The 20,959-nt window shown below is 40.6% G+C and overlaps 1 protein-coding gene across 1 annotated transcript; it reads left to right on the top strand.

Annotated features, from left to right (window-relative positions):
- The first annotated feature begins 773 nt into the window (after positions 1-773).
- Positions 774-18,959, top strand: ppap2d (phosphatidic acid phosphatase type 2D). Its single transcript, XM_055035706.1, has 6 exons — positions 774-1,539; positions 13,232-13,389; positions 13,480-13,766; positions 13,890-13,947; positions 17,175-17,351; positions 17,510-18,959. The coding sequence occupies exons 1-6, from the start codon at positions 1,332-1,334 to the stop codon at positions 17,612-17,614; spliced, it is 993 nt and encodes a 330-aa protein (XP_054891681.1). The 5' UTR covers positions 774-1,331; the 3' UTR covers positions 17,615-18,959.
- The last annotated feature ends 2,000 nt before the right edge of the window (positions 18,960-20,959 follow it).

Below are 20,959 nucleotides of genomic sequence, written 5' to 3'. Positions count from 1 at the left end.
ATCGCTGTTGCTTTTTTAGTCAGTGGTAGATTTTCCAAGTAACTGTTCCCTGGATGCCAATTATGCCAAGTGTGAGTTTTAATTTTGAGCTGCAATCCTTTCAATGTTGTTTCATTGAAAGGAACGGAACTCCTGGAACGGGTTGTCAATGCGCCATGGAGTAATTTTGGGTAGCTCAATACTTATTTGACAATAAGCACTCTCACTTTGCTTCCCTAAACTCTCAAAAGTCTCTGAAATAGAGTTGTGCTCCTTCCAGACTGATGTGGGTTAATCTTGTTGTTTCTGCTAAGGGGGGTTTCACGATTACACAAGTCAGGCAGTGATCGGGCCTGGGTGTGGCTGGGCAAAGTGAAACAAAACAAAAATGCAAATTATAATTAATTAATGATTCAACAAAGTGGGGAAAAAAAAATTCCACATAGGACCAAGTTGGCTTGTTTATTTTCCCCTCAATAAATGGAACCACTATTTCAGAATAGCTTTTTGTATTTACTCTATTTATTGGAGACATCTGTGAAAAGACATAAATTTTTTACAGTAAAACGTGGTTTCTTTCCTTAACTGCGGTCCAGAACAGCATAGCTCAGCAGTCACTATGATATTAGGAACAGCATAGTTGAACGATGTGCTGTAAACAAAGTGTCCTTTTATGAGTTTGTTAGTGGAACAGAACAGGAGCTGTAAGTGGGGCACGTCCTGACCTGGGTGGGACAGTTTAACGCCTCAGGAAATATCTGAGTGGATGGAAGCAGACAAACAACAGGGAGGTCAGGGGCGGGGGTAACATGTGGGTTGCAGTCTGATCAATACACATCGATTTTCAGGGTCTGCAGACAGAGCCCCTTTCGATTTCAGACCCAGAGCTGCAACAATTCACAGAAAACAGGTATGAGCAGTAATTGGGTTTTGAGCCCAACAAAATAAAAGGGGAGGAGCACTGTGAGAACTTCAACTCGTTAAGATTCAAGGGACAGAGCAGAACAACATGCTTCCACTCAGAAATGTGTTGTGAACTTAATCTAGAGAGCACTGTTCCCTCCAGGTCTCTGCTTGACTCCTCAGCTTCTTTTACCCACATCCTGTACGTCTTATTGATGACAAACTCTGCCTCGAGGGGAGCGGTCGATCAGTTGGTGACCGAGGTCTGCTGCTGTCAAACTTCAGCTGACATGGATCTGTTGCACCGACGGACGCACTGAACAGTTTGGGAAATTTACTTCACTCGCCGACTAGTTGGGACAGGACGAACTGACTGCAATCACTTTTGTCTTCAACTTTTTTTAAAAGTTACACCTACGTGTATAAAGAAAAAAAAAACTTTACCAGACATGCAGAAGTTCAACTCAAGCGGGACGCACTGCAGCACGCTGCCCCGGGACGCGGAACTGCAGCTGCGGTTGGCTGACAGCGGAGGCTCCGGGGAAGGGAGGGAGAACGGCGCAGGGATACATTTCCTCACCCAGCCCGAAGACCAGGGCTCGTTTTGTACCAAGCGGAAGATGCTTGTCGGTTTGGATGTTATATGTCTGTGTGTTGGTAAGCAGTTTATTCAAGTCTTAACTCACAAGCCTAAAGAAGTCACTGCTTTCGTTCTAAGACATAAAACTGATGATCAACTTTCTCTCTTTTCAACATTCTCACATGCATGTCAGGAATACTGTTGCTTTTCAGGGAGGAAGAAAAGCAACATCAAATGGAAATTTGGTAAAGTTAACACAGCTGCAAAAGTGTTTTCCAGAAGTTCCAGACGTGGAAAATGTTCCAAGAGGAAGAAAACTCACGTGGGGGAGAAAGAGGGAGGGCGGTAGGGCGCAGGCAGGGGTAAGGGGCGGGAGGGGGGGGGGGGGGGGGGCTTTTGGCAGCAGCAGAGCTGTCCCGAGAATTCATCTGTTCCCATGGCAACCCCACAAAGTTCCCGGGACAAGAACGTGGGAACTGGGATGAAAACATGCCTCGTGCTTCTGTTCTCGTGCTGAAAATTACCCCTCCTCGCAGAGCTCTTTAGCCTGTCTCACTGCAGGATTACTGAACGTTATCCCCAAGTAATTTACCATGCACAGCTGAAAAATTTTGTAGGCTTATTATGTGATAAATTAGCTGGCAAAAGCACAAAAAGAATTCTTAATACCAATGTAATAATTGGGGAGCCTCTGCCAGGGCTTAATTATGATACTGGAACAGTAGAAATGAGCTATTATGAAATGTGGATGTCAAACAATAATAGCCTTACCTATGAAGCAAATAACAACAAACAATGATTTTCCTTACTAATGTTCGCACATACCTGTCTTGTCTCCAAACAGAAACCATTGCCTACTTCGTGTTCTGACAAAATAACAAATGTAAGCAGTCATAGTTGTAATACCGATCTACGTGTACAAACAGATGTGTTTATTTAGGATTTTTCTTTTGATAGGATCAAGATTCAGTGCTGTTTTGTTTGGCTGGAAGAGCACAGGTGATGAGGCTGTTGTAACAGTCTTAAAAGCCACATAATCAGAACTATTATTGCTGTACTTAGACTGAACCAAACTTTTCAAACATTTGCTGAAAGGACATTAAGCAAATAGTAATGTGAGAATGCAGCATCAAACTTAGAGTAAGTTTGTTAAACAAATTTCATTCCTTTGATAAATCTTGATGAAATATTTCATTCAGTTACTATTCGTATTACTAAGAAATACGGTTACAAGAACATGAGTAAAAGTTTTGAGGATGCATTTCAAGCTGGTTTAAAACTTTGTGTCTATTGGTTCAAAAGGTATTGGCTCTGTGTTGAAACTTAACCTTGGACTGGTTGGTAGTCAGTGCTATTTGGTAATTCTAAAGATTGAAAGGGGAGATTGATTTATGCATTTCTTTGTGACAAACACAGGGAACAGAGAACTGATGTGTGAGTAAGTGCTGATTCGTTTAACCAGCAAACACGGGAGAGGTAGAACCCGTCAAGGCAGACGAACGGGTCTGCTCGTTGGCAGTTGAAGTGTAAGAAATAAAGAGACAAACAAAACTGCTTTGTGAGGCTCTTAGATTCAGTGACACACAATTCTTAACCCTAAAGGTATGCAATTAGCTTTTCACTTAGCACACATCTTAACAGCTATGGTTGTTGGTTCCAAAAGCGGTTGGACACCTGTCATTGTCACTGAGTAGAGAAAAGGTCAGTCCTACTAAAACTCCAATTGACCATGCGTCTTTCATTCTCACAGAGATTCTTTCCTTGAACTCTTTTATCCTTAAAAAATTTGGATTGAGATGCATGCATCAGAGCCTCATATTGATGTCTGGTAGACAGCAACTTGCTGCAGAAAAATTGCAGCATAAATTGTATGCAGCATAAGTCCCAGATCCATACTTGGACTTGCTGGAAAAATGAAATGCTGCACAGACTTCAAACCTACTGCTTTGCTGTAGCCTTCCTTTGGGAGGAATACATTTTCTTCATGGGCTAGGATTAGTTTTAGAGTGTAAAATCTGTCATTTGTTTGGAGAGAGACCAGAGTAGTAAACTTTGCAACAACAAAATTTAACAACACATGTACCTTAATCTAAATGTAGAGCACAGGAATGTGTAATCACAAACCATAGTTTGACAGATTCACTAGTATGTAGACATGAAGGATTTTGTGTCCATATAAAAATAAACGTGAAGTGAACAAATCTTCTCTATTTGTATTAGTTAAAATAACTTGCATGTAAACGTGATAGAAACAGTTTGAACAACACATTTAGATTTATTATTTTACCTTTATTACTGAAAAAGAGAAACAATTTCACCAGATTTGATTCAATTGTTTGGAAGCAAAATCAAATGTAGGAAAACATAGCTTTGCGACATAATTGGTGAATGTTGTATTTATGTATTTATGATTACCCCATATTTTTCTCTGTTCTGTCTTTGTTTTCCATCACCACGATGTCCCCATCTCTCCTCCTGAAGCTTCAGGTTGCGATCTCTAAGACACGTCTATTATTTGTAGCCAGAGTGGATGGTAATTATGGCAGGTGGACTTCTACAGCCCCGCAAATAATGCGTCGAATCAGTCATTTGCAATTGTGATATTAAACACACTGACATCACTGTGTTGACTGTAATTAATCATATCATATGTGGCACTAAAAATAAAATTACTATTTATAGAATGACCTATCAGAAAACCAATTTTTCCGGATATTTTGGTTTTTCTTGGTTAGTACTGGCCATACTTCCAAACTTTTGATCTGATTTGATTTTGAAATATAGGCCCGTATATCACTCGAAAGTTTATTTATTCTAGTAATCCTATTCACACATTATGCAGAACAGTTGCAGTCTGAGTGATGTTTTCAGGCCTTTATTTATATCAATTATAAATATTTTCCACTTACAGCTAATGAAAACATGGCATTTAGAATTAGAATATTATATCAGACCTATGAAACAATATTTTTAATATGCAAATGTGAGATTAACTAATATAATTAGAGTATCTGCTTAAACTTTGTGCTTTTCAAAGCACAAAGTTTGATTTTCAGATTTTTAATCTGAAAATCAAGCCTGTTTGATGAGTATTCCCATTTCATGAATGTGACTGGATATATTTAGGATCTTTGCAGTAGGAAAAAACTCTTTGAGTGAGCATCAGTGAACTCCAGTTAAAGTTTACTTTACTAGATCTCTATTGGATCTAGTAAAGTGCATTAAAGTGTGTTTTTCTTGACTTGTTTGAGAGTTGTGAAGCTTAGCAGCTTTGGATGCACAGTGCGATCTCTTCTCGTGAAGTTGCAAATTCTTTGCATGCTGAAGTGACAGCCTTCAAATCACCATACCATAACATACAATTGGTAATAATTAATATGATTAGCTCTACAGTCTGCCATCTGTTTGATTCATCCCTGTCTTTGTCCTGTTTGCTGACAGCAGTTGCTGAACTTTGACTCATCTGTTGGCATTTGGAAATGAAGGGCCCCTCTTATTGGAAATGAATCGGACTCTTCATTTCACAGCCTGCTTATCTCTGACAAAAAAAAAAATTCCCCCTCAAACACATTCGTTAGATCTTCACAGACAGTTGACCTGGAGTATTATTCATGCTTTGGATGGGGGAATTTCACCCCGAGGCGTCATCGTAATTATGTGATCACCTGAAGAGTGATTAAGTCTTCTGAGGCTTTTAGGGCTTTTCTTCTAAAGTTTAGCTCAATGTGGCAACATAAAATGTCTATGATGTGGTCACATTTTTAGTCTTCAGGGTTATTGACAAAATAAGCGAAGGATTTGACACAGTCTACCTGATTCTTACTCAACACCAGGTTTGTTGAAAATTGTTATTCTTCAGTTATAAGGCAGGGCTGGTTTCAGGCCGCAAAGACATGCACATAATGCTTGCTTCACAAAGATGGATTGTTCTGGATCAGCTCGGCTCTCCTTGTGTAAGCTGCAGAATGCAAATGCCTGAGTTTAGTCAAGTGTTTGCTTGTGTGCTTAAGAATATGCATTCCTGTTGAGACTGTGGGGTTCAGACTAAAACAGAGCTGACAAAATCTGCGCCCTGTGGCTGGGACTAAGATTTAGCGTCCAAACTTTGAGAGGTCAGCAGATTTTGGGTGTTTGTCATTTCTGAAGAGCAAGCATGGACAGGTCTTCCTGTCTTTTCACAGCTTTCCATCTGCATTGGTGTTCTTCTCCTTGTCATCACCCCAATAAAGCCTGTTATTGAGCCTCACAAGGATAATTCAAGGATAATTGGGCAATATATGAAAGTGGCATTAGGAGACGTCCTCTAAGCTTATATTGGACCAGTATGAATGCCTTTAGGCTTGACCTTTTTCTAGAGGTTAAAAAAGGAACTGAACACATTTGATACGCACAAGAGGCAGAAGTACAGAAAAAGACATGGTTGTGGTTTGTCTTAGTTACTAAACCAACAGTTTCATAAAATGAAAGGCAATTTAAGAAGCAATCAGTTTTACAGCAGAATGTGTATTCCAGCTGAAAAGTAAAAGAAAGCTACATTCAGATTATCATCATTGTGGAAAGCAAGATCTGGTTCTAAGACGTGAAGCAGCATGCTGGGACCGTAGATGGCTAGTATCTGTGATAGAAATCAGGATTCAAGCAGAGCTTGTTCATTCAACCATATCTCCACTTACACAACAAATTCTTTGTCCCTCTCTTAGCTTCAAGCAAACTTTATTTTAGCAGTTCAGTATCCCAAATGTAAAATCAGTGGTCTAAGTGTGTTCTGGGTTTTTTTTTTACACGTCTCCATGTGTTTTGGGCGGGTTTAGAAGGTTTTATTCTTCGCCTTTTAAGAGAGAAAGCTGCCGAGTGAGTAAGACGGCTGGAGGCCGTCTTACTCACTCGGAGGCCAACGCGTCACAGCACGTTTGCGTGTGTCTGCCCAGGAATATTAAATAGCTTGCAATGTGTGTAATTTAGTGTGCGTGTGTGTAAAAGTGTATGAGTCATATGGCTTCTAATTCCAACGCTACTACAGCGGCCATGTGCTTGCTGTTTGTTGACAAATTTGCCGGCCCTGTTTTTCTGAACGTCTTGGGCCCTGACTCTCTGAAGTTATGGAACAAACTGGCGTCACTCTGGGGCTGACAGATGGAGAGCTATTAAAAAGTGGCTCCGTCAAATCATTAGTCAGTGGAAGAAGTGACTTTGCATACTGCTTTTTATTAGTGTATTAATGCATCTTCTTTCCATTTGACAGCATGGTCAGGGTTCAGAAATCCATTAAGAGTTCCTTTCTCCAGACAGACTACCACCCACTGTACTGCACTTTACTGTATTGCTTCGTTATTCTGTTAGTATGTTACAGGACCAAAAAAATGTCTCAGTTGCCTAAAGGCTGAGGGGCGAGTGAAAGCTGGAATGAGCCAACAACCTCTGGGAGGGATATGGAAGGATACAAGATGAAGATCTACAAAAAGGGGCAAAGGTTCAATCCTTGGGCACCTGTGGGATCCTGCACACAGCTGTCTGTTTATATCTCAGAAAGGAATACTCAGAAAACAATTTTGGCTGTTGAAAGCTTCAAATGTAATTTTAATGAGACAGCTGCAATCTAAATGACAGTTCCATAAATGCCTTTGGTGGTTTATTGGTATTAGCCTTAATGAGCGAATGAAGATCTGTGCAGCATTTCAAGTCTCAGCGCTCGTTAGTTGGAATCGGTCTGGAGAGGGGTGTCCACCAAGTTTTCCACCTGACTTTGATTACAAACAATAGCACTGCCTTTAAGTGTTTTAAAAGTGATGGCTTTTCTTCTTCTGTTCAAACAAACTTTCATCTCGCCATCAAGAAATGTATGATGTTTACTGTAAAGGATGTTTTTCCCTTTACATCACCACACCCAGGTTGGAGTGTTGACACACAAGAACTGCTCTCCTTTGAAAATAACCTTGATAGCCCTCTTAGATAAGACACAACTACTTCTTATCCCATGCCACTGGTTTGTCCTTCCCTTACAATGGCTATCTCTGGTCAGGTCAGATGAACCCTGAAGAGTGTCAGGCTGCTGATAGCCAAAATGTCACTAGGTTTGTGTAAACTCATCAAGTTTCTGTCTGAGTCAACATGCTGGTGTATCAAGAACTTCCAACCCTTTCTTCTTTTGATTTGGGACTTTTTCACAAAGCTACACTTGTTTTCATGTCAACATAATGCCCGCAGTCCACTTTTGGCTCCAGTTGGAAGTTTCCATTTAAATCAGAACTGACCAACATAATACCCATCCACATACACCTGTTTCCAAATATATGGCACCATCACTTGTCAACTCCATAATAAATGCATTTTCTGAAATCCAATCCACCACCCTGCATTTCTTTCACATCGCTACCATTCACCTTTCTATGTGCACCCTTACCCTCTCTCCACAAAAGCCCTCCAAAGAACACCTTGTATGCACCCTCTAAAGGTGCATACAACTGGAACATGTCCCATTTGTTCCTGCTGAATAAGACAGACAGATATGTAAGACACTCCACTCATACCCTTAGCTCCGAAACTGAGCTCCAGAAAGTTGGGCATTGAAGTGTGAAGAGAACAGAAGCAGCTGTGGGCAGCATGTCTCCTCTGGCCAGTGGCAACAATAAAGGTGTTGAAAGGCATGAATTCTCTCCTGGTGAATATTTTTTTCTTTTTTTTTTTAATAATTCAAGTTAAATCCAGGTAGAAATAGTTGTGGTTTATTTTTGTTGTATGTCTGTTTATTGATTTTGGCCAATGATATCATTGTTTTTAGCTAGACTGGTGCCTTGAGCTGAATCACTGTCTTTCTCTGGGCATTTTTCTGTCTCCATAAGATGCATGATGATAAATGAAGCAGGGGGGAATTCTTGCTTTGGGTCCAGCTGCAGAAGACGTTGATGGTATCTTAGGATTCAGGATATGAGTCTGTTGTGACTCCTCCGACCTCTTTGTTCTTCAGTGATAAATCTCTTTGTGGTGCCATTGGGGCAGACAAAATACATCAGAAGGGAAAATAGAGAATGTGTCAGTGCAGCAGGAGTTTAATTGTTCTCCTGCCTGTCCATCACCTGAACTGGGTCACCAAGAAAGAACAGGGCAAGACATTGTCTACTGGTAATTGCATAATGTCATTGAGCTTTAATTGGTGGTGGGAGTGAAACATAATTTCTCACATTGCCACAAAAGACCTAGCTCAGACTTTATAGAGATTACTTGGGTGCTAGTTTTCTAGCATCCAAGCTGCTGTTTATTGGCATTTTGGCATTTTAGGGAAGACATGAGCCTGCTCCTTACATTGTCACTGGGGATTATTGTGCCCACAAAAGTCTCAGAATATGTTAATGCATATCCAGCATTTTTTTCTTCCTCTTTTTAAAGAGTTGACCAGAAGAAATATAAGCAGCTTAAAGATTTATGTAGAATACTTTGTGTAAGCTGGTCAAAGGTAAACAAGAGATGGACCACCTGTCGGGGTAGCTGCATAGCTCAGTCCCAAGCTGCAGGCCAGATAAACCTGTGTTGACAGGCCACTAATTGTATGTCCTTCACTTCTGTCAAAGGGCAATAGCTGATCCAAGCCTGTGCTATTGGGTGCAATAATACAGGTGGCCATTACTGCTGCTTAGATCTAGCTTTAGGCTGTGTCCCTTATCTATGAGGTTGGAGGGAGTGTATAACAAATAGAAGCAGAATACACCAAGGTTATCTAGGCATGTGATTTTGTAAGAGCCCTTTGAAAGTATAGGATGTCCATGTATTCTTTTTCAGATTACTCCTTTGGCATTGTATGTTTTGATGAGTTGTTTTAATTCTGAGTGATTCTTTTCCCTTTCTGCTCTTGTGGTGTGTTTAGTTGTCTATCAGTCTGTGGGTTCAGGCTTAATTTGTATGTAATTGTGGGTTTTAAAGTGTATATGAATCTCTTTAGGCATGTGAGGGGTATTCTCTTAGCTGAGGCGGGGTCGTGTTTACAGAGCGGGTCCCAGCAGAGCCCAGATCCCTGACCCTCACATTCCAGAACCGCCACTAATCGCCTCCGTGTGCTGCTCCTCTTGGAGAAGCCCTTGTTGCATCTTTCATTACTCTGTCTATTGAATTGTTCTCTCACACAAGCATTACTGCCCAAATCATCAATAATCTTTCCCCTGACTGCCCATTTTACTTTGACACTCCATGACAGAGAATAACTGTAATTTACTTGCTTTTGCTCGCAATCTTTAATTACTTCCTTGTTATTTTCTTGTTGTTGGTTGTTGTTTTTCTCTTCTCACAGTGAGCTCATTCTGCACCATGGTCATAGATGTGTAAATTAGAACCAGAAGAGTTTCTCAGAATGGGCTTGTCTCCCCTCCTTCTTCTGGCTCTTTCTTTCGGTCCCTTTTGACTATTTGAAAGAATTCTGGCTCTAGAGCCAGGCCCAGAGAGCAGCACATTTTGGTTCGGCTGTTTGAGCTGAACCACTTCTCTGCCTCCTTTCGGTTTCCTTGCAGTGCCCTCCAGTTCTGGCTTTCTTTTAAGCATGTCTAGGCCAGGTGCAGAGGTTGGCTCACAGCTGCCTGATAGATGATGTGACAGTCTCTGGAGGGTTTTTGTGCCTTGTTGTGAAAACAGGTTGTGTAGCTGCAAAGCAAGCAAGAGATTGTAATGTGCAGAAAGGTCTGCATTTGGTTTATGTTTTTTTGTTTTATTGATCAACTCATTTTGAATGTGATTCACCTGATGATTAAGGCAACATTTGTAGATGATTTGAAGCCGGAGTGGTGTATATTAGAGGCAAGTTGCACCACACGCAAAAACAGGGCTAAAGCACAAGCCATCCTTATTGCCACTCACTAGTTGATAAAACATACCTCTGTCTGGCTCAGCATTTCATGGGTCCCATTAGACACTGAGCAATGAAAATGATCCCTTAAAAAGTCCATGTTCATTTTGTAACAGCACCGTGTTTGGACCCTAATGGTGGGCCTATCCATTATCTCTCTGTCAATGCAGCAACATATTGATTGCTGAAAAAGGACTGGCTCTATCGTAAAACCCAATGAGGCGTCCGAAAGGGGATGTTAATGGTTTTCATGGACGAGCAAAAAGCCTCTGTCTCTGTTTGTTGCAAAAGTACCTCAGTTATGCTTAACATATGTCAGTTATGTTCAAATGGTGACTATCTAAGAGGACAAATCCTGTACCCAAATGTCATTTGAAACATTTTAGCAAATTGTTCTGAACTGTTGGGTGAATCAAATCACTGTTGGCATCCAGTTTTAAGCTGGACTGAAATGTCTGAATTAAATATACATTTCCAATAGCAAAAAGCATGCAGGACATCCTTTCTCAAACAATTTTCTGTTTCAGTTTCCAATAATTAGGAGTCTACTATTTAATATAACATTTTCTGCAAAACAAATTCATAAATATTTTTACATTTGGTTTTGTTACTTTGTTGCGTAACTTAACACAGTTCATAACCTGAGTCCCACAATCCTTATGGTAAAACCTGGTGGCAGCATTATGCTCTTGGGATACCCTTTCATCTTCTGGAACAGGGAAGTTGGTCAGAGTTGAATTTAGATAAATCACTTGAAGAAAACTTGTAAAAAGCTGTGGCAGACTTGAGACTGGGATGCAGGTTCGTCGTTAGGCAGGACAACATCAAACATCCAGTCAGAGCCACAAAGAATTTTGATCACAGCATGTTCATGTATTATAATGGCCCAAAAGAATCTCCAAAGTTGAGGCCGAAATCCAATTAAGAATCTTTTGTAATACTTGAAAATTACTGTTTACAAACTTTTCACTCAATTTCTACTTTACCTGAAATCACGAGATATAAAAGTTAGTAAAAAACCCCAAAAGAGTTACGTTAAGCTGATTTTGTTGAAGGTGATACTACATAGTTTTGACTCAAAGGGTCAGAATATTAATGCATGCTTTTCAGATTTTTAATTGTTAAAAACCTTTTGAGGTCATTTATCATTTTCCTTCCGCAGTTATGGGTTAATTTGAGTTGATCTGACACACAACATTAAGGCTGGTTGTTGCAGCATAAAATGTGAAGAAGTCCAAGTTGCATGAATCTTTTTGTGAAGCATGTCTTCTGTACCTAACATTAGGAAGATTTCTCTGTGTGGTCTGTCAGGGTTGCAAAACCTCTGTGGTCGCTACACATTTTAAGCAGCTCTCCATATCAAGACTTATAAGATTTAGAAATATGGGATAAAGTACATGCAGTCCCATATCAATTTACTGTTGAAGCTTAGAGTTTTGACTTGCTTTACATGATTTAAAGTCAAAGACGTCAAGACAAAAGCTGAACATAAATGATGAAAGGATACCTGTGGGAGGTGTATGGGTGTGTGTATGTATGCGGTGACTGAATGAGATGAGTGAGAGATTGGGGTCAGATGAGAGGTGCCTCCTATCTGTCTCCCTCTCTTTGTTGGCGTCATGGCCCCTGCTATCTGTCTGCCGTGGGTTTTCCTCTGCTTCTTGCTAAACTTCCTAAACATGGCTCTGTTTTGTCTTTCTGTAAGGGTAACTTGACTTTGAACAGAGTTCAACCAGTAAATCTTGACTGTAGGCGACCTTTGTAAATCAAGTTATCATGCAATGTGAGAATGTAGTCTCAGGAGTATTCAGACTTTTAAGTGGCAGAAGATAATTGCTATGGCAACTGTTTATCTGTACAGTGAGAGTGATGTTGAATAGACGTGAAAGAGCTGAATGAAGACAATACAATACCTGACAATGGCTAAATGGATTATATTTAAACCTTAGATACATGTTTTCAGACCACTGTTTGTGTGTTTGAGGGTGTGTTTGGTTGTTGTTTCTCTTGACTGGATTTAAAGTGTATATCCTGTTCACTACAAAGTCACGTAGTCTGAAAGATTCCCTGGCAGGAACAACGTTTTTGGCCTGGGCGCGTTCCAACCAACAAGCAGGCCTGGGATGAGAAGGAGAGGCAGAGGTTAATGATTAGTCCCATGTTCTCACTGCATTCCACAGGGGAACAGGGGGACATGGGATAAAGAAATGGAGGATTCTGGGTAAGCCTTTACAAGGTTATTGGCTGTTAGTTTAAAAGTACATTCATTAGTTTTTTGTGTTTTGGTGGGGTGGAGTGGTTTACTGAAACAGCATTGCCGCTCTTATCGCTGAAGCTTTCATAACTTCTAACTTCTGACTGGGCTGTCTGTTTTGCAAAAAATAGACTTTGACCTCTGTTTTGATAAACATTTACCAGGTTGAAAACTCAGGTTAGATGATTACTCATTACTGGTTTAAAATTAGATCTTTTTGAAGAGTGAATTCATTGTTCTTTTTGCTCACTGAAGTTCTCTGGTTTTTGTCACTATGCTCTGCAATGCCCTCTTCCTCCTTCCTCTTTTTGATTTTCCACTTCTGAACTTTCCAGTGCCATGCTCATTTTTCCGTGTCTTTGTCTGTCAGTCCTCTTCCTTCTTCCTGCTTCCAATAGCTGCATCCAGATTGATGCAGCTATGAGTGCAAAGTCTTTGCCCAGTTATTAGCAGATTGCCTGATACATAATACCGCTCCTTACATTACCTATATTACATGACAGAAGTAAGGGGAAAGCCAGCCTTTTATTCTGCCAACAGCCTGTATCTGCATCAAGGCTGCCCCCTCTTTCTTCTTTGTATCTCTGTGATCCTTGACTCACACACCACAACTCAGACATTCATCAAGTCATCTTTTGTTTTTGTCTGCTCCTTGATCCTCATCTTTGTCTTTTTCTTCTTTCATCAGCTTCCATCCCATTTTTTGCATGTGAATTGAAGGCAGTGACTCCATATGAACGAGGCTTTTTCTGCGGAGACGACAGCATCACCTATCCATACTTGGAGAAGGAGGCCATCCCTGACACCCTGCTCATCGCAGGTGGCATCGCCATCACAGGCTTAACAGTACGGCCGACCATATATAAGTTCCTCATGTTTTTTTCACACAGTCGTCCAGCGTGACATTAAAACTGATTTCTGCTGTTTCTGTTCCAGATTGCTCTGGGCGAGTGCTACCGTGTGCGTTTTCGAGGCGTGCTCTCACGAGCTTTTGTTAGAAACCGCTACGTGTCGTGCCTGTACAAGGAACTGGGCAGCTTCCTGTTTGGCTGTTGTGTGGGGCAGTCTCTCACAAACATGGCCAAGCTCAGTGTGGGGCGCCTGCGGCCGAACTTCCTCTCTGTCTGTAACATCACATATGAATCCATTAACTGCACTCCTGGCATCTATGTCAATCAGGTCAAATGCAATCCTCGCGATGACAAGTTGGTGGTAGAGGCAAGGTGCGTGTCTATGTTTGTTCTTTATTTTCGTTGTGCTCAGTGATAACTAAGGGTGGGTTATGGTGTTAGTTAACTAAAATAGTTAATGTGTAACATGTGACGTGTATCAATCTTCTCTTTCAGGAAATCCTTTTTTTCCGGACATGCTTCCTTTGCCATGTACACCATGCTCTATCTGGCAGTAAGTGCTTCACAGACACATATTCCAAGAAACTAATCACAAACATGACCTTCACTTTCACTTACGAGCATATATGCTGCAATTACCAAAGGTGTTTTTTTTCCCCATAAGGGCTGCAGCTCCAACTTCCTCTTCAATGAAATAAAACTTTGAAGTAGTGATCCACTGAGGCTAGAGAATCAAATTTGCAAGTATTCATGAATCAACTCAACATAGATGAACAAACACCGACAGGCATGTGCTGTTTAATACATTAACTGCTGATTGTGAAGGAGGGGACTTTTGAGAGCTGCAGTTCCCAACATGCATCCTGCCTCAGATCGAAAGAACTGGAGAGACAGAGAGATGGTGGGGGCTGGAGAACGAGGGAGGCTGTTTTCCACAGGGAGCATGAATAGATGAAGAGACTCCACAAACAGAGGAGGCCTTGTTGTGGTTCTCATTTAGCAGAGGGGGTGGAGGGCTGAAAGTGCCTGCTGAGAGATCGACAGACTTCTTTCAGCAATAGACACCCTCTAAACCCCCTTCTCCAATCCCCCCTATCTCTTCATCTCTCTCCCTTTGAATGCATTGCCCAGCGCTCATAGCTGCTTTGTGAGAGAGAAGTGACAGTTCGAGGGAGACAAAAGCCTGTCATCATCCATACAGTGTCCACATTCCTTGTGTATTACCCGTGATTAATCCATAATTGATCATTTCAGATGACCTAAATATTTCCATGCACAAAGTTGTTTCATTCATTTGCTTTATGCCTCTGGAAAAGAACGTTTCAGTGTGTCTAACTGGGATTTTATGCGATGTGCTCTTTATGCTGGTCTATGTGTGACCAGGGAAAAAAAATATGCCTGTTTCTTTTTTATTTTTTTATTATTATTATTATTTCTTACCAGTAAAATAATTTGATAGGCCTCAATAAAACCCAGTACCACCAAGTACCTTTAGAAGTCACCCTGAAGTAATAGAAAACATTTTCTTCCATCCAAACAACCCAAAACTGTGGTTGAGAAATTAAAGTTGAAAATTACATTCACATAAAGAAGTCTATTGATGTCTAAATGTGGTTGAATAGTGGTTTGGTCCAAATGGTCTAAACAAGTCTGACTTTCAATAACTTTTTCTTTGAAGGCGCCGAGAAAAGTAACATTTTCAACATTTCTTTCTGGTTAAGTGGAGACTAGGAGTGACTAGCCTGAAGGAACTACTGAGCAGAAGAAAAACAGTCTTAAGGAAATTATTGAAGAATACACAAAAGAATAGAGACAGCAAAGAGGTGCACAGGAAGAAATTAGAGAGCAAACCACAAAAGAATAATATCAGAGATATGTGGTTAGAGATGAAGAAGATCACAGACTTCAAGCAAACGGAGGATTACATAAACGGAAGTCTGGAAAGAGCAAATTAACTGAACGCATTCATCCTCAGATTCAGTTCAGGAACAAACTCATAATTTCACCCCCCATTGACCCACAGCTTTCCTATCAAAACTCAGGGGTTTTATCTTCCACCTCAGTTATAGACTCCTCTGCTTCCTCAAGTTTGTGTCCAAGCTATTCCGGGAGATGCTGCTGCTCCCGCTGCCTCTCCCACCCACTTTTCTGTGTCTGGAAATCAGGTGAAGAGGCAGCTGGAGAGACTGAACCGGAAGAAGGCTGCAGGTCCAGAGTCCTGACGGCCAGAGCAGCTCTGTGGGATTCTGCAACACCTCTTCAACCTTAGCGTGATCCAGAAGAAGGATCCAGAGTTGTGGAATACATCCTGTCTTGTTTCAGTACAGAAGAAAACACACCCATCAGTCGCCCTGACATCCCGCATTATAAAAGTGCTGAGAGACTCCTGCTGGACCATCTGAGTAAGCAGACAAGACATTTCAGGACCCCTGCAGTTTGCTTGTCATCGTGGAGTTGGAGTTGCCATGATACACCTGCTTCCACAAACCCACTGTCATCTGGAAAAAGGAGGAAACATTGTGAAAAAACACGTTCTTTAATTTCTCCAATGCATTTAATGCAGTCGAGTCTGATGTGCTTCATCAGAAACTTCAGAAGGTGGAGGCCTCAGTAATCACCTGGATCAATGACTAGCTGACAATCAGACCAGAGTCTGAGAGACTGAAGGACTGTGTGCCAAACCAGGTGGTCAGCAACACAAGAGCACCACAGTTGACTGTACGCTCATCATTCCTTTTCATTCTCTACCCTTCAGACTTCCAGCGCAAGTCCAACTCTTGTCATCTGTGGAAATCCTCTGATGATTCTGTGGTCATCGGGTGTATCAGAGATGGACAAGAAGTCGAGTCCAGGAAACTGGCATATCGCTTTGTGACATAGTGCGGGAATAATCCTCTCATCTTGAACGTGGACCAAACTAAGGAGATGATTGTAGATTTCAGAAGAAACAGGGTTAGATCAAACCCTATTTCCATTGTGAGAAATGATATGGAGGTGAATGCCCTTCTATAAGTTTGTTGTAGAGAGTGGATTGTGTTACAAAAGACATAGAAGCTAAAAAATATTGTTTCTGGAAGGCTGCATACTTTTTTCCAGAAATTTGACAGTTATTCAGCATACATATCCATGACAAGGTAATGAAGCTGATAGTTGTAACAGAACTACTGGAAAAGAGAAACAACAGGAAATAAAAAATAATAAGAGGTGTTGAGACAGACAGCTTTTCACATTGGCTTGCTTCTTCCTAATGTTTCCAAAATCTGTAGACGACTCAGGCCTGTAGGTACATGCCTCTCGGACTGCAGCCAGCTGCTTGTGCATAAAGCAGTGGGAGTAACACCTGCTCACAGTGGAAGTTCAGAAAAACCCAATGAAGGTCGACTTTCCTGGAAGAATGTGGGCCCAGTTGCCTGATAAGCCCAGACAGACCTCAGATAACTTTATAAAGCTCTTCCTGCCTCAACATCGCACTTAAATGTATTTGGAAGCTGCAAAGTTTTATTTTCCCTTTAGCACCGATGTGGTTGATGAACATAGGGATGGAACACGGCATAAGAACTGTTTATGGAGTCACGCCAAGTTTCTGTTTTCCCTCTGGGTTGCAGATGGAGCGGATGCTCATCTTTCACTTAAAGTACTTTGTCTCTGTTTGCAGAACTTTAGTCATTAAACATAATCACAGTTTTATGTGTTTGGGGCATGCATTAGCACACAAGCATCTACATGCATATATTAATAGTGTGGGGATTGTATAATAACAGTATTTATCTTTTTCTGCAGTTCTACCTGCAGGCTAGGCTGTCATGGCGAGGAGCTCGATTATTGCGTCCACTGGTGCAGTTCCTCTTAGTGATGCTGGCCATCTACACAGGCCTGAGCCGCATCTCCGACTACCGCCACCACCCTACTGATGTCCTCACCGGCTTCATTCAAGGGGGGCTCACTGCATACTGGGTGGTATGTTCAGAGTTACTTTCCTCTTTGCAGGATGAATTTCTGTTTCCTTTCGGGGAGTTAGGTTAAACAGTAGTCTCGTTCCACAATCTCACTCTGCTCTCTCATGTGGGGTTATGTATATCTCCTGACATGCTTTTTTTTTTTATCTCTGCCTGCAGGCTTTTCACATCTCGTCCATGTTCAAGCCCTGCACCCGTTCAGACATGTCTCCAACAAGCGTGTGCCTAGAGAGTCCACTGTCCAGCCAGCAAACGGTTTGCTAGCAGGTGGCGTCAGGAGACAAACAAGAGGGGATGGACTGCAATAAAGCAAGAACAACAGATGTTGAAAAGATAAACATTAGTATATAAAGTGAGGGAATCATTTCAAGACGAGGATGTGATAGAGTACAATCTAATGCAAGTTTATACATCTTGTCATACTCATTCACATGCTGACTTTCATGTAACATGTTCACACACTTGTGAAATACAACAGGCTCATACGGCGGTACGTAAAACCTGCCCAGTGAAAAGAATGAATATTTCAGATATTTTTTTATACAAATATAAGATATATACATATTCTACAAGATGATTTTATAAGCTGCTAATATGTTTTGGTCTTTTTTTTCATTCCCAATGATTTTAGAGTTTGTCTTGGTTTTCAGAGCACATTTAATCACTCTTTGATCACGAGTGATCCATGGGAAAATACCAGCCTCCTCTTTATTTTTGCTTCTCTGTTCAACTGGGAAAATATCAACCAGCAGCTTTGAACATAGAGTACTGCACCACTTCAGATGTGAAGAGCGCTTTGCACAAGTCAGCAGAATTAGCAGAGATGACCAACGGGCACCTGCTTAAGTGTGGGACCATCTTTACCTCTGGTGCTACAATGGGCCACTTTCCACATCGGGCTGCCTGGCAAGTGAAAACACATGATCCCCAGTGTGTTTGCTACTCAGTACAACACAATACAATGTTATTGTTCTCTTAGGAGTAGCCGAGTTGGTTTTGGCTCTTCTTCTACAACACCACTTTTTGTACTAACCACTTTTCTCAGAAGATGTAGGCTTGACTGAATTTTTTTTGTAACCTCTGACTTTTGCCCCGGACTCCAATCTCTAAGCTGCACCTTGATTTATGCCACTGAGACAGGAGACGTTGCTCTCTTGTATATCAAAATTAATAGCACTTGACCGTAGATAACCTTCTAATTATAATCTATGTTAAATGTTTTATTACAACTGAATAATCAGTGTTTCTTATTCTTAACTTCAAACTCATACACTATGATTTTGTCTTGAGATTCTAATGTGCAAACTGTATGTAAATAGCTGTCATTTTATGAACCACAGAATTTTAAAAGTATTAGTTCCAAGTCTTGGACAAATTTTACTTGTTTGTATAAGTGTATGTACAGGTGCAGAGTGTCGCTCTTGTGCCTTTTGTAACAACTAGACTGAGCCACAGAAGCTATATGTGTTGTGTTCCCAGTTATTGTTATTTGTTTATGTCTATATCTGTGAATGCCGCAAAGGCAGAAATAACCACTGTACTCAAAAAAAAAAAAAAAGGAAAAAAAAATCCCAACCAAACCATTAAAGTGAATGTCTTCTGTTTTCAACTTTTTCTGCTGTCTGTTATTTTTGGAAGGAAATGTGAAGCACAATTTTCTTTCCCATGTCTGCCTGCTATACTGTTGTAAAATACGGCGTTAGGCAAAACACAATGGGCCAATCAGAAACAACATATCAGAACCCTTTTCAAAACAAACAAAAAACACTTTTAGCGAGAAAGCACAATACCAGTTAATACGGCAGAAAAACCAATTTAATTCATCTTTATTTACAAAAACATTTCATATAGACAAGTTTATAGGGATTAAAAACAGGGGAAGCCAGTAGAAACACATGAGAAATTATGAATTTAAGCTTGATAAAACAAATCACAATAATATGTAAAGATTCAGTCAAGTATATATATTTAGAAACAAATAAAAAACAAAACAAATGTCTATCAAGGTTTAATTTAGAAGGTTGCAGCTATTTTGCAATTTTAAGCTTATTTGTATTGTCCTTGTTGCTTAATTCGTGTGGTGTAATAATTGAAAATATATTAGAAAACATGACTAATTTCTGTAATTCAGTTTAAAAGTGAAATCTTTATGTATGTAAATTTATTACACACAAAGTGAACATATTTGAAGCATTTTTGTTGATGTCGATGGTTTACAGTTCATAAAAATCTCATATGCAATGGGAGAAGAACATACAAACCCCACATAGAAATGATCTGAGCAAGATTTGGTGCTGTGTAAATAATATTTTATTTATTTGGTTATTGACAATTTTCTGGTTTAGTGGATGTCTTGCTAAGTTGTTCCAACTTGAACAATACATGCCCAGTGGAGGCTCTCTTGGTTTTCTTGAGCAGCACTGGTTTCAATCATTTATTTAATCATCTTTAAAGCCGTTTACTGACTGATGCACATCAGTCAGTAAACGGCTTTTAAATTGCTTCTGTACAGGAAGTGAAAAAATCTGTGCTGGAACAAAACATAAAAGCAGAAGTAAGAAGCGATATAGCCATGTGTTAAGTTTAGAGCCTTGTACTCCACTTCTGTTTGCAGTTTTCTTTATCTGGACTCCCTCTCTTTCCTGCACACCCTTCCTTGCTTTGCCCCTTCTCTGCACTTCTTTTAAAGTGCAGTGGAGCGCGATGGGCTGTTTCAGGGGGGTTCATGCTACCATGGAGATGCTTAGCCGACACAGGTTAGGACGTTTGAGGCATTTTCTTTCATTTCTTTCTTTTCCCCCCCCTCACTGTCTCTCTCCAGTTCACTTCCAAGCTTACTGGGGGAGAATAAAAAGCTGCCCAGATCAAACAAAGAGAGCAACAAGAGGAGGAAGGAGGGCCCCGGTAATGGCTCTGTGAGTGTAACGCTAAACTAAGGGTGAACCAGTAATGACGGGAAAAAGTCCTGGAGCGTGTGGCAGAACAGATGGAAGTATATAGTGCATCCCGAAAGACTCTGTGTTTTATGTTGAGACAGTATGTGACACTAAGCAAAGGTAGTGGATTATTGTGGAGGGTTTATCTTACAAATAAAATTCTGGAGAGTGTTGAGTGCATTTTTATTTTTTATTTTTATTACCCGGTGTGTTTTTAGGGTAGCGGCCCTACCAAATTTTCATCTATGCCCAGTCTTCACTGCAAAACAACATAAGTACTGACAACAGTTTCCAAATCTTGAATGTTCACCTTGTAGCTTTATTAAAGTTACTGCTTCACTGAAAGGTGAACCTCTGCTTCAGTTCAATATTCACAGTGGAGATGTGTTTAGGGTGATGAGCAAAGAGCTGGGTGTGTTTCTCTAAGTTTCATTTACAGGACTCACAGTAAAGGGGATTGAAAACATTTGTGCAACATTTTTTTGTGAAAAGTGGGGAACCATGTGTCATTTTTCCCTTCCATTTTCAGCTATGTGCTCTTGTGATGAGAAATCACATAAAATCCGAATTAAATACAATCCGAAACGTTCAAGGAGTTTGAATAGTGTTGCAAGGCTTTGCAGATAAGATGGTAGTTGCTAAGTTCATGGGGTAAGAATGTGATCATAGTTGT

Source organism: Poeciliopsis prolifica, unplaced genomic scaffold (assembly GCF_027474105.1).
Source record: "Poeciliopsis prolifica strain line A6 unplaced genomic scaffold, Auburn_PproV2 SCAFFOLD010, whole genome shotgun sequence".
In the NCBI taxonomy this organism is placed as follows: domain Eukaryota; kingdom Metazoa; phylum Chordata; class Actinopteri; order Cyprinodontiformes; family Poeciliidae; genus Poeciliopsis; species Poeciliopsis prolifica.
The sequence above is the reverse complement of the archived record's forward strand: the minus strand, read 5'-3'. Positions and strand labels throughout refer to the sequence as shown.

Bases quoted from the DNA above. Each gene is read 5' to 3' on its own strand.
- ppap2d (XM_055035706.1), top strand. From the start codon at position 1,332: ATGCAGAAGTTCAACTCAAGCGGGACGCACTGCAGCACGCTGCCCCGG. The intron at 13,390-13,479 runs GTACGGCCGACC...TTTCTGTTCCAG, and splicing joins TCGCCATCACAGGCTTAACA to ATTGCTCTGGGCGAGTGCTA. The intron at 17,352-17,509 runs GTATGTTCAGAG...CTCTGCCTGCAG, and splicing joins GGCTCACTGCATACTGGGTG to GCTTTTCACATCTCGTCCAT.